General features: G+C 41.0%; 1 protein-coding gene across 1 annotated transcript; it reads left to right on the top strand.

Moving 5' to 3' along the window:
* Positions 1-204: 204 nt before the first annotated feature.
* xpnpep2 (X-prolyl aminopeptidase (aminopeptidase P) 2, membrane-bound) lies at positions 205-13,871 on the top strand. The gene is made up of 21 exons (XM_085789409.1): positions 205-371; positions 911-972; positions 1,499-1,609; positions 1,737-1,800; positions 2,503-2,607; positions 3,623-3,709; positions 3,878-4,021; positions 5,285-5,386; positions 6,248-6,329; positions 6,497-6,698; positions 7,596-7,685; positions 7,961-8,070; positions 8,259-8,336; positions 9,421-9,492; positions 9,594-9,654; positions 9,970-10,039; positions 10,225-10,329; positions 10,767-10,826; positions 10,939-11,015; positions 11,124-11,213; positions 13,351-13,871. Exons 1-21 carry the CDS (start codon positions 317-319, stop codon positions 13,549-13,551), a joined length of 2,028 nt encoding a protein of 675 aa, XP_085645535.1. The 5' UTR covers positions 205-316; the 3' UTR covers positions 13,552-13,871.

Raw genomic sequence — 13,871 nt, forward strand, 5'->3', positions numbered from 1 at the left:
GAGAAAGAAATATTTCTGAAACCCAAGATCCTCCCACAGAGCTACTGCACAGGATTCCTATCAGAGGGCCGCAGGGAGAGGAGATAGTGAGCGGTGGCAGAGGAGGAGGTGGAGGAGGAGGAGGAGGAGAGAGAGCGAGAGAGAGGGAAAGAGAGAGGGAGAGTGAGAGAGAAAGGACAGTCATGCACTTACTAGCAGACACCCACACATAATTTCTCACCAGACACCCACACACACTTTCTCAGATACGCTACATACACATCAGAGCACCTGCTTTGTAGCCGCTCTGTGTCGATCTGGTCATACCTCCAAGAAGATGCCGTCCCCCGGCTGGTTGTTGGCTCTGACTCTGTCTCTGGCAGCACTGGCAGGTAAAAAAAAAAAAAAAAGTTCCTCTCTATCTTCACTTATGTGTGTGAATGTTTCTATTTGTTCATGATGAGTAAGAAAGTGGAGAAATGGTTTAAAATAGTGTTTTTTCTTATAATTTGTATTACTGTAATGAAGTAAATACTGTCTGATCAGCTTGATTGCATGCATCTATGTCACACTGTCTCATGAAAGACTTGCTGCTTGCATCCTCCATGCCTGTTGATTTACTGATCAGGACTTTATGCATTAAATTTGCGTTTGGCTTTTATTCCTCTTCTTTTATTTGTCTTTATGTTTAACAGATGATCTTAAAGTGAACATGTTATTTGATCCTGTTTGTTGCCGGCTTACCAGAAGTTTTTGTCGACTTAAATCCAGATATTTGAGTCACACTGATAGCTACAGACTCCTCTGACTCTGTCCAAAAAGATTCAATAAGTTACCAAAAAAAAAACACTGTGGCCCTTTGTGTCACTTTCCAGAGTGTTTTTTTTTAGTTTGTTTTGCTTTTTTAACCACAAGGCATTTGTCATTTCAGGAAATGCTATCGATGCTGCAGTGTATGAGCGAACGGAGAGGAACTGCTCTCTGTCCCCACCGGTGAGATCTGCATGTGAATGGAAGCATTTTGATTTTGCCAGACCTTATTCATAAAATTACCAAAATGAAGTCATAAAACTGGCCTGAAAATAGTCAAACAGCACTTTCCTATTATGAAACATGTTGCACGAGTTTTATACAGTTACAGTTAATGATTACAGCACATTCACTACAGTTAATGATTACAGTGGGAGATACAGAAAGGGATGAATCAGCAGTCCCACAGGTTTTAATTAAATCTGAGGACTTTTCTTTCTCCGTCTCTCTCTCTCTCTCCCTTTGTGTATGCCTGTGTGTGTTTGGGACCCAACTATACTTCTGGGGTCCGACAGCCTCGTTGAGACCAAAATCCTGGATCCCATGATTTTACAAGGCGGTCTCGGGGTTAAGACGTGGTTTCAGGGTTAGGCATTTAGTTGTGATGGTTAAGGTTTGGGTCTTGGACTAGTGAATATATAATGTCAATGATTGGTCCCCTCGAATGTAGTAAAACAAATGTGTGTGTGTGTATCTGTGTGTTTTGCAGTACCTCCCAAGCACAGCAGTAAATACCACTCTCCAGCTGCAGAAGTTACGAGAGAAAATGCTTCCCCTGGAAATCGCCGCCTACATTATCCCCGGCACTGACGCTCACCTGGTACATCTGCTGTCCGTCATAATTAATTCTTTTGGGTCCAAACCTTGTGTGTGTGTGTTTAGGTGTGTATTGTACTGTAAGTGTGTGTTCATGCATGTGTGTGTAACCTTCTCTACCTCTCTGTCAGAGCGAGTACATCGCACCACGTGATTCCAGGATGGCCTTCATGACCGGCTTCACAGGCTCTGCAGGTACAATGTCGTCCTCCTCCTCCTCCTCCTCCTCCTCCTCCTCCTCCTCCTCCTCGTCTTCCTCCTCTTCCCCATGACTCAACTCCCCACGTCTGTGTCCCGTGGTCGTGCAGCTCCTCTACTTTCATCCCACATCTTCAACATACACCCTGCTGTGCGTTGATTTGATTTCATCGCTTTCACTCACTGCATCGTTGCGTCCTGTCTCTCTTTCCCCCCTCTCGTCTGCGCTCACCCTCGCAGAGTAATTCAACCACTGAATTATGAGTCTTTCACGCCATAATGGTGAGCAGAATTAATGATCTCTGCGCTCAGCTGTTGTTCCGATGAAGGGAAGAGAAAGACAGATGACATCTCAGTAATGTGCCGCTCACACCAGGCCCACATCAAACTCTAACATGATGAGTCGCATTTCCTACAAAATTCAGATTCAGCGACCTATGCAGCTGTTTCTATAAGTGTATCAATCGCATGTGTGGGTACAACAGTGGAATGATAAATCCCTGATTTATATCCACCACACATCACCAGTTTGCCATCTCCTCATTGCTTTTCCCTAACCATCCTGTTTCTCCCCATGCGTGCACATTTTTCAAGATTAGCTCGCCCATCACGCATTGTCCTAAGTCAACTCTGACATTTTATTGCTGTTTGTAATTCACTGTCACTGCCCCATCCATAACACAGCTGCTGTCTCCCCAGGCACCGCTGTGGTTACAAAGACCAAGGCCGCTCTGTGGACAGACAGCCGCTACTGGGTTCAAGCGGAGAGACAGATGGACTGCAACTGGGAGCTGGAAAAAGATGGTGGGCAGGTCTCATATTTTGACTGCTTGTTATGACAACATAGCACCCATGGATTCCAATGAAATGTTTGTGGTTTTGATGAAGCAGTCTTAAAATATCCTGACAAATGTTGCTCCTCCTTTTACAAATATAAATAGCGCATGCCGGACAAACTGAATTCAGGGCGTGTTCTGTCTTACAAAAACAGAACATATATGGCAACCCAAAATGGGTTGTAACTTTGTTTTGCTGTTGTGCACAACTTGTGTTTTCTTTGTTGTTTTGGTCAGAGCACATTTCTTTATGCCGCCTTGTGCCATTTTTGTTTCTTAGTAACACATTTTGTCTGTGTAGCTGAGGTCTGACCCAACTTTACTGTATGTGTCAGTTTAACAACACAACAATGTACATCGCCAGAGTCCTGCTGCCATTAATAATCCAAAGAGCGCCAAATGTGTATTAATCCATGGATGAAAATAGGCTCCAACAAATGTACTGACTGGTTTCAGAGGGAACAAATGTGCTTGAGGTTGAGAGCCACAAACGGTGCTGGGGAAGTTTTGAGGGATGGACGAACACAATTTTGGCTTTGGGTCTTTTTATTGGATCACAGAAAACTGGTGTTTTTCTGCTCTTGGTTGCAGTGTGTTGAACGCTTACAGCTACGGCTCCGTCACAGCCGCTTTACTGTCATCTTGACTATGATTAAACAATACATGTTTTTCTTCTTTATATGATTCATCTGTACCTGTGCCCTCATGGCATTTTACAATTAAGTGTTTTCATAGCATAGCATCTTGTAACTGAACTGATTCCCTGTGTTTAAATGTAATTATTTATATCTATCTGTGCATAATTTATTATACTGAAACAGTATAACACTTGGCTTAATGCACCTTTTAAAAACTTCATCTTATGAAGAGTTAAGTATTTATTTTTGCTGAAACACAATGAATGTTTAATCATTGTGTCACTAGTCTACAGTACCTGTGTATGCAACGCAGGTGGACTAACTGTCATGTGTGATATTTCCCAGTGTCCATCAGCAGCGTAGCGGAGTGGCTCATCTCTGAGGTCCCACAGGGCGGCCAGATCGGCTTTGATCCCTTCCTCTTCTCCCTCAGTGAGTCTCTATTCTGCTTCCCCTCCTGTCAGTCCAGATTAGCATCAACGAGCTGCTCGCCTAAGTAGATGGAAAATTATTGATGGAGCCTCCAGACGCCATGCAGACTGTTTACTTTGCGATTGATTGGGCTCAGTGTTTGTAATCATCTGCAATTTCCTCCATTAGAAACACAGGAGAGCTACGAGCTCAATCTGGAGTCCAGCAATCGCAGCCTCAAGTCCATCCCTACGAACCTGGTGGACCAAGTGTGGACCGACAGACCGGCCGTCCCACCCGACAGCATCACCCGCCTGCCAGACAGAGTCATACGTGAGTTTCCTAACATGTGTGTGTGTGTGTGTGCTGTACACTCTGTGGTGCCCTTTATCTATGTGCTGATAAATACCTGCAAACTGGACAGAGGACAATATGCTGTTCCGCAAACACGGCCATAAACAGCCTGTTTGTGTTTTTATGGCTGACGGACAGATCAAATACTAACTCAGAGAAAATGGAAGAGTCTCCAGATAAGGAAGTTGTCTGGACGCACATGAGCCTTATTAGTCTTTATGACCAGAGAATAGGCAAACGGAGCAAATGGAGAGCATCGTAAACCTAATGGTCCATGTGACTCTGTGTGTGTGTGTGTGTGTGTGTGTGTGTGTGTGTGTGTGTGTGTGTGTGTGTGTGTGTGTGTGTGCGCGCAGCTGACTGCAATCCGGTAAAAAAAAAAAAACACTCAGGAGTTCAGAAAGTCTTTTATGAATGCTGTCTCATACTTGAGATATGAAAGCTTGTTGACTGTCTGGGGCGAGAGAGTCCATCAACAGATGATCGATTTGACCGATGACAGAAATGTCAGAGATAAGGGATAAGTTACCAGAAAAGCACTGAGATGTGTCTACACTTTGGATGCACCACATTTACAAAAATCACTATGATTCAAAGCCTCAAAGCTACACTTTATTTTCAGGGGATACATGAGTCAAAAAATGGTAATGTGAACAGTGTTGCTACTAGTGACATATCAACTACTGTACCAGCTGTGAAGGGTGAGGGGTCGCTCAGCTCTATGAAGCATTTCAGTGTCTTTTATGTAATTTGAGCAAAAACACTGATAACCTCATTGTAGCTACGAGCTCAGCAGCAGGTGACAGACAAACAATTATGTACGCAGCAGAACATTTGGTGGCTTATGGGCCAAATACATCCCTCTCAAGTTGGTGCAGACCATAATAGAGCTAAGAGAGAAATAATATTGGATATCAGCTGGACACAAACACGAACATGAATGGAAATCTTACTTTATAAGGCAGCTTGGATGTGTTATGAGAAAATGCGAACAGACCAGTGAAAGGACCCTCACCGCCCCGACAGTATATGGGACCCTGTCTGGTAAATCATCCATGATGAATATGAAACTACTCAGCATCAGATGGTGGTTACATGTCCGTTTTCAGTTTTCAGCTTGTTGGCCATATGATTGGTGAATGCAGGATACGGTGAAGATGCATAATAAAAAATCAACATAAATGAGCATTAAATCTTTGATCTTAAAATGGATACAAATGAAAGTAAATTGTGTTTTTGCAGAAAGGTCCTGGCAGATGAAAGTGGAGCAGATCCGAACTCAGATGAAAGACAATCCATACGAACCCACAGCTCTTCTGCTGTCAGCGCTGGATGAAACAGCCTGTAAGTATTTCTGTAGCTTTGTCCATGAAGCTGCTCTGTTTGATGGTTAATATTAGCATGGGTGCAGTTGAAAAAAATACATATTACAAGAACAATGGACCAAATGTTCAAACATGTTTGAGAAGTAATCTCAGTCGTTTATTTTCTGTTCCATTTTCATTTGTAGGCCACTTGGTGGCTGCAGGGCTCTGAAGAGCTCCTTAGCTGATGTCAGCCTCTGGCCAGCTCTGAATATACACTACTTTGCAAAAACTACACAACAAAACAAAGTACAAACACAACTATAGCCTGAAGAGTTGAAGTCTGTTGTGAGGGATTATGGCAGATAATCTGACTATACAGTAGGAAACAGACTGAGGAGCTTTCTAGCAGTACTCATATAACACATTCAAGAAGGTATAAAGACTTAGCTATACTAACTTTGGACTTTTAAAAAGGGATTGATTTGATTGAAGCTGGTTTAAGCAAGTAGAAATAAACATATTAAAGCAGGATTTTAGCGCCGTGTGTTTGACTAGCAGCACACTATTTAAAAGCATCCTTTTTATAATACACAGGATGAACTGCCACGCTGAAAACCTTTCCTGACTTCTGATTTCAGAATTAGTGAGTGTGTTTTCGATGAGGGGGGCAGAGAAAAAGTCACGTACATCAGACACAAATATTAGATGCAAACAGACTCTGTGGGTATTATTTATTTATTTATTCAGCGAATACCAATTGAGAGCAAGGCTCTCATTTACAGTGGTGCCTAGTGAGTGCAAACCCAAAATCCAACTATCAAACTATGTTAATGAATGCGCGAGCTGTTTCTGCTGCTGACAGTCAGACGTGTTGTGTTGTGTTGTTCATCCTTTTTAGGGCTGTTTAATCTGCGTGGCAATGACATCCCATACAATCCCTTCTTCTACTCCTACACTCTGCTCACAATGAATGAGATCTGGTAAGTCCGTTTTTTCAGGGATTACATGCAAACACATCATATTCCCTTAATTCCTTTCCCTCAAAACTCAACGTCTTTGTTCCTGCAACTTCCATGACACACACAGACGGAAAGTTTTTATAAGTCACTTATAAAACACGTACTTTTCCTTCTACCAAATCCATCAGGCTCTTTCTCCACGTGGACAGAGTGACAAATGAGTTGAAGGATTACCTGAACTCCTCCTGCAACGGGCCCCTGTGTGTGCAGCTGAAAACCTACGACAGTGTTCTGGATAATTTACAGCAGTATGTGGCAAAGCCTGGGGTCAAAGTGTGGATCGGCACAGAATACACCAACTACGCACTTTATGAGATCATTACTCCACAGGTATGTAGATATTTTATTTCATAATATTCTCCAGTGCATATTCACCTTGTTATCTTGAATGAAACACACTGGGTAGATAAAGTTAAACGATGTGTTCGTTTCACTGTGCTGTAGCTGTGTTTTAGATAATTAAGGCAGCTGTGGTGAGTCACTGCTTGTTGGCAGCTCCTGAGATTGAAAATCTACTGTGGACAAAATCCAACTTTTAAAACTGAATAAACAATAAATCATGACACTGTGTGTGACGTGAGCAGCCCCTCGCAGTGAAGACTAAATTCAGAACGAAATTTTCAATATGAAGATGCCTCTCTTTTCATCTTCCAGCAAAATGTTCACATCTGATGACTCATCTTGAACACAGAGACAGTTACATAAATGAATCCAGTCAAATGTGATTTGGACTAATTAATCCCACTCCTCATAATGTATGAGACCACACTTGTTGTTCAGTGAGTAGAGTTTCGTGTTGCGGTTTCAGCTTGTGAACTGGTGAAATGAGGAATGTGGTTGAGGTGTAATCTGTGTATTTAACCACCGTCCTCCACCTCCTCCCTCTGCTCTAACGACTCACGTGAAGCTCTGTAGAGAGTTGTTAAAGGGGGTGAACATGGTGGAGCATAAAGCTGGCTAAAAATGCTACACTAAATAAACATTAATGTTGCTTTGTGTCCTCAGGATGTAAACTATTAGCTGACTTATTCATTCTAACAATTGTATGGGTGATAAATGTCAATCCTGTGTTGACAGTTTGTTTTACAGCTGCCTCTCTGTTGTCTAAAATCAAAGAAAGCAGGTTAAATCATTTAAATACAAGGAATGAACAAAACATACTGTTATAATGTATATTTTTTGCATTATTAATGATTGTCGGTTGTTTCTCTGCATCATACATTACAGGACAAACTCATGACAAGCTCCTACTCTCCCGTGTTGACGACTAAAGCTGTGAAGGACGACACTGAGCAGCGAATCCTGAGGGATGCTCATGTATGTCATGTGCACACAGACATAATGAAGTTATACAGACACCCACATAGCGCATAATTACCTATAAAGAAACAGTTATCGTTAAAAATATGAAACTTTTGATTTTACTCAACCAGACAACACTTTCATATGAGACTATCATCTCCACAGAAATCCATTTATCAGTCTTAATTTTCAGACCTGGCAGGCATTTAATAATCACTCTCACTCATTGCTTTAACGCTTCAGTGAGCCACCTTGAGTGTCATCCTGTGTGTCACTGTGGCTCCCTGCAGGTGAGGGATGCAGTCGCTGTCATCCAGCTGTTGATGTGGCTGGAGAAGGCTGTGCCCGAGGGGAAGGAGACGGAGCTGACTGCTGCAGCTTACGTCAATCAGTGTCGCAGGTGAGTGAACATGTAAACACACGCGATGGAGGAGAATTGATGCACATTAGGAATGCTCAAGAGATTAGAAAACATCACTAAGTTATATAAAAGTATTACAGCTGTAAAAACATTGAAGCTCAAACTCAGAAATATCTATTAATTCAAAAGCAAAAAGTGTCTCAGTTCACTGCTAAATATCATTACAGCAAACAGAGTGACAGCAGAGGTCCGAGCTTTGAAACTATCTCTGCAAGTGGACCCAATGCTGCTCTTGCTCATTACAGGTAAGATTCACTCATATTCTCTCTTGTCCTTTATAAGACTGACATTGTGAAAAAGATTAATAATTGAAGGTCAGCACTGTGACATGCATTTTATAGTCTTTTTTTTTTTCAATAAAAAGTCCAAAGAATTCATGTTACTATCAATTATTACCTGTGCAGCCATACTGGCATGAAGTCATTCTCTGTGTCAAAGCGCTCCATTATAAGAAAAAAAAAACGTATACACTTAAAGGGTTAGTTCAACATTTTGGCAAATTGGCCCATTGCTATAATCCCTATACTGTAGTCATAGCAGTAGGTTCCTTACCTTTAATTGTCGGTGCAAGCTATTTTTAGAATGGCGAAGCAGAGCCGCGAGCTGCTCAGAGCTACACTACGGAGGCTCATGGGATTTCTTGGTTTCCCTCATCAAACTCATCAAATACACAATCCAACAACTCCAAAACGCTCTGGTGGACAAGTTGTGACCTGCACATTCACCACGCTATGAGATAATAGTAATAGTAACAGAACGTTACGAGACAGAGTTGTTTTAGAGGTAAATTCATGCAAAACCGCTGATGCACGTTCCTGTCTGGGGCAGTTTTTTGGCAAGCAGGCTCTGCATTTGCCTCAGCATTTGCTCTGAGCAGCTCCAACGTTCTAAAAATAGCTTGCACTGACAATTAAAGGTAACGAACCTACTCCTAAAATTATAGAGATTATGGCAATGGGCCAATTTGCCAAAATGTTGAACTATCCCTTTACACTTAATAACCAACACCATTGCACTGGGGGAAATGTTTCATTATCACCACAAACAACAGCACTGCTGTTTTGAGTCAATCCCAGATACTGTCATGTCCTGGGTTATAAATATCTTCTGTTGCTAAAAGAAGTCAACAGTTTCCTGCTGCTGAAGTTACGTTTGATAAAAACGTCAGTAAACTATCCACATAAGCTACAAGTGAGCCTGGTGCAAGAAGCTGTTAAATCCTTTAGAGGCTTGTGGAGTCTTTGTGGACCGTTTTAACAGTAATACAAAAGATAATGTGCTCCAGAGAGTTGTTGTGCTGCTGTTATTTCCTGTTTTTCTGTGTTGCAGCCCGACAGAAGAAAGCAGCAGAAAGCTGACAGTTGATGAGATGTACCTGGTCGACTCTGGTGGCCAGTATCTGTGAGTAAAAAACAAACTACTCACAGTTTCACTTCACATCACTTGCATTTGAAATGCGTGATCCTGTCTCTCACTATTACTAATACCACCACTACTATCAGAGATGGCACCACTGACATCACTCGGACAGTCCACTGGGGAACACCAACAGCGATGCAGAAGGTACATCTTTAATGTCCTATTGAAAGTGTGAATGTTTATCTGTAGTCAAAATACAACAGATGGCTAATCATGTGGACTGCAGTCGGAGTTTCTGTCTCACTCCTCTGCTATGAATTAGTTTCCTTTGGAATTTTTATTAGTTACATTATTACAGGATAAGATGACACTTTATCCCTGATCTTTTTATACAATATAATATTATTAATTTACTTATGTACAAATGAAGTATACATAGTATATGGTATAATGGGTGGGGGATAACAAATTCAGGTTGGTAAACTGATATGGTCACTAACCACAGGTCTTGCTCCACAGGAAGCCTTCACTCGAGTGCTCATGGGAAACATTGAGATATCCCGAACCGTATTTCCGTCAGGGACAAGAGGTGAGAACGTGAAAGACTTAATTCATGTTTAAAGTTACATTCGACACTGAAACTTTTCCCAGTTTCACCACTAGAGAGCCCTGTTTCTCCACTCAGCGTCATTGTTTGAGTGGCTGTGTCTCTGCATCAGCAGCAGGATGTTTGATTTTAGCTCTCTACTGTATGCTGCTCTTGTTTATCAACAGGTGTAAACATGGAGATGCTCGGTCGCCGGGCTTTGTGGGAGGTCGGCCTCAACTACGGCCACGGCACAGGTCATGGTGTTGGAAACTACTTTGGCGTTCATGAGTGTAAGGCTTACACCCCCAGATTTAACTTCTATATCTACTTATTAAAAACACAATTTATGTTTAAGTTTAAGTTTTATTTGCACAACTGTAGAATCAACAAAATAAATGTAGAAAAAAAATTATAATATGTGCGGGTGAAGTAAAAAAAAAAAAACCCACTCTGGGCTTATCTTTTAACCTCACCTACAGTATAAAAAGTAATTACACAAATAACAAGGCAAACCAAACAAACAAAAAAACATTAATATAGCTTGAATAGCATTGCAAACAAAATCATACAAAATTTAATAAAATAAAGGAAACAACAACTAATTTTAGGTTAAAATAATTAAAAACAAAAGAAAAGGAACAAATTTAGTAGAGTAGAGACCCATCACAGTTTCTAATTGTCATGTTATCTGTATTTTGATTACCATCATGTTGTCAAATCCCTTCAGGGCCCGTTGGTTTCCAGGGCAACAACATTCCCTTCAGATCAGGCATGTTCACATCCATAGGTGAGACTGAACCAACATCATGACAATTTTAATGCAAATTAATTTCAAATGTAGTTGCATTTCATGTCTAAAATGTTTGAACAATACCAAACTTATCGTGTCTTTCTTTAAGAACCTGGATATTACAAAGAGAACGACTTTGGGATCCGGATCGAAGACGTTGCTGTAATTGTACCTGTCCAAACAAAGGTAGTTTCAGATAGCTTGATCAAAAATAGAACATTTCTACATTATTATTTTGTGTGTGAAGTAAGGCCATTAGTTTATGAGTAATGTGCTTCTTTGTCTTTTACTCAGTATGGTCATAACTTTCTGACCTTTGACACTGTGTCGCTGGTTCCATACGACAGAAAGTTGATTGACGTTTCTCTTCTCAGCTCAGAACAGGTAAGACCTTCACAGGACCCTGCATGTTAAGAAATTCAACATATATTTTTCTAATGAAGTATTAGACATCCCAATCTCGTAACACATTAACTTAAACCCACTGCCAAGCTAAGATAATCTTACTCTGTTCCCTTGGTAATGCAATGAGTTTCCTGTGTTAAATATGAAAATACCTTTGAGAATAACAGTGTGACATCAGCCGGCTGCTTCATTTCCCTGCATTAAAATAACTGGTTTCCTCTCAAAACCCCCTTCAATACTTAGATCTTTTGAATTTCTCTGTAGCTCAGAGATCAACAAAACCACGTGTGAAGTCTGACTTCTGCTTTTTGTTTCTTTCTAATCTGAGGAGAAATTTGATATTTTTTCAACAAAGAAACTTTTCAGAGATATAGAGGAACTCTGTCAACTTTTGGCTGGACTGATAAAAAACTTTGCTTTTGTTTTCCAACTGAAATTAATCCATTGCATATATCAACCATCTATGAACACAACAGGGTTAAGGGTTCTTAGATAAAGATGGAGCAGATTTAGTGATGTAAAATAGTTTCATTAATCATTTACAGGGGCCCTTTTCTTTAGGAATAGGAGTTTAAATAGAAGAACAGAACTTTTACTTGTTAGTGCTTTTCTATTGTGGTTTGGTACTACTTTTATTTAAAGGGATAGTTCAACATTTTGGCAAATTGGCCCATTGCCATAATCGCTTTAGTCATAGCAGTAGGTTTGTTACCTTTATTTGTCGGTGTAAGCTATTTTTAGAACGGCGGAGCAGAGCTACGCTACGGAGGCTAATGGGATTTCTTGGTTTCCCTCATCAAACTCAGATACACAATCCAACAACTCCAAAACGTTGAGAGATAACAGAACGTTACCAGACAGAGTTGTTTTGGGGGAAAATTCATGCAAAACCGCTGATGCGCGTTGCATTCAGGGACAGTTTTTCAGCAAGCAGTCTCTGTATTTATCTCTAAAATGGCTCCGTTTCGTAACGTTCTGTTATTATCTCATAGCGTGGTGAATGTGCAGGTCACAACTTGTCCACAAATGTGTTTTGGAGTTGTTGGATTGTGTATTTGATGAGTTTGATGAGGGAAACCAAGAAATCCCATGAGCCTCCGTAGCGTAGCTCTGAGCAGCTTGCAGCTCTGCTCGGCCATTCTAAAAATAGCTTGCACCGACAATTAACAGTAACGAACCTACTGCTATGACTATAGCGATTATGGCAATGGGCCAATTTGCCAAAATGTTGAACTATCCCTTTAAGTAACAATTTTGGTAGGCCACAGTATATTTTGAAGGGGCAGAATTTAGAAAACAAAAGTGATCTGAGTATTGAACTGTGTGGAATAGTTGATTTCTATGGGGATAGAATACTGACATAAACCGCGCACGCAAATGGGATCAAAAAATGATCAGTGTTTTATCAGATTACAGTATGTCAACGACGGAGGAAAGAAAAGACAGCACTCAGACAAACATACCGAAGTTCATTGCTCTGTGTGACATTTTGCAAACATTCAAGTCAAGACACCAAATCACAAAACATGTCATTCAGGCATTCAGGGCTGTGTGGTTTGTCCCGTTTTTTCCTAGTGGTGTTGCCGTACCTTGCTGTCCACTTGGCGAAGTCGCTCAACCAATTATATTCGGGGATACAGTGGTGATTGGCATGCTCTCCTAGGCCCGCCCACTAAAAACAAGCACTCACACGCAAGCAGGGGAAAGTTTTCTAAGCGAGGAGAGTTTTGCGAACAGCAGTCTACGCACGCGCGAGCAGGGGGAAGTATTGCGAGCTGACTCTGCGCATGCTCGTGCTGTTTTTCTCCTGGCAGGCTACAATATTGCTCCAGGGGGCAGAGATGCAGGATACAAAATAAAAAAGCACGCACGGATGTTTGATTTGAGTGTGCGGTTTATGTCAGTATTCTATCCCCATAGATTTCACTTTAGAACAAGAAGATACAGGGATATTTATGTTTCTTTTGATTTTATTTTTTACATGGTGTCCATTGTTTTCTCCTAATTTTTCAACCAAATTTCATCAAATGTATCTATATGAAACAGGTACTTGGCTTTTACTTGCTGGCAGTGTAAAACTTTGGTTCTTTCATGGACAATGTTCTTCTCTCTCCAGCTTCAATGGTTGAATAAATACTACGAGACAATCCGCAGGATAGTGGGTCCTGAGCTTGACAAACAGGGACTACATGTGGAGAAGGACTGGATGCTCAGACACACAGAGCCCTTTGTGGCACCGGGATCTTCTGCATCCACCTGTTCCTCCTCCATGACGATCGTTGCACTGACTGTCGCCGTCCTCCACAACGTCATCTGAGCCTCTCCATGTAGCGTTCACTCCATCCACAGCAGACTTGCACACTAATGTTACACCTATGCAGTCTCTCTATTGTGCAGCTATTCCAGGTTGAGCGATGCACTGCAGATAAGCTTTTTTTTCTTTCTTTTTTTTCTTTTTTTAAATTAAAGGATATATTTGTTTAATGATTTAACTATGTGAATAAATATCTGATATTGTGGCTTTAAATGTTTAAAATGTTGTGTGATTTTTGATGCTTCCGCTTTTCTGTTTTTAAATTGGACATTTGTATGACCACCTGATATAATTTCTATTTTATTAAAGTAACACTCTTAAAA

The sequence above is a fragment of the Trachurus japonicus genome, chromosome 10, assembly GCF_045865225.1.
Source record: "Trachurus japonicus isolate A0001 chromosome 10, Traja_1.0".
In the NCBI taxonomy this organism is placed as follows: Eukaryota; Metazoa; Chordata; class Actinopteri; order Carangiformes; family Carangidae; genus Trachurus; species Trachurus japonicus.

Excerpts from the sequence above, each read along its gene's own strand:
- xpnpep2 (XM_085789409.1), top strand. The coding sequence starts at position 317 with ATGCCGTCCCCCGGCTGGTTGTTGGCTCTGACTCTGTCTCTGGCAGCA. Across the intron at positions 1,801-2,502 it reads CGGCTTCACAGGCTCTGCAG|GCACCGCTGTGGTTACAAAG; the intron begins GTACAATGTCGT and ends CTGTCTCCCCAG. Across the intron at positions 5,387-6,247 it reads AGCGCTGGATGAAACAGCCT|GGCTGTTTAATCTGCGTGGC; the intron begins GTAAGTATTTCT and ends CATCCTTTTTAG.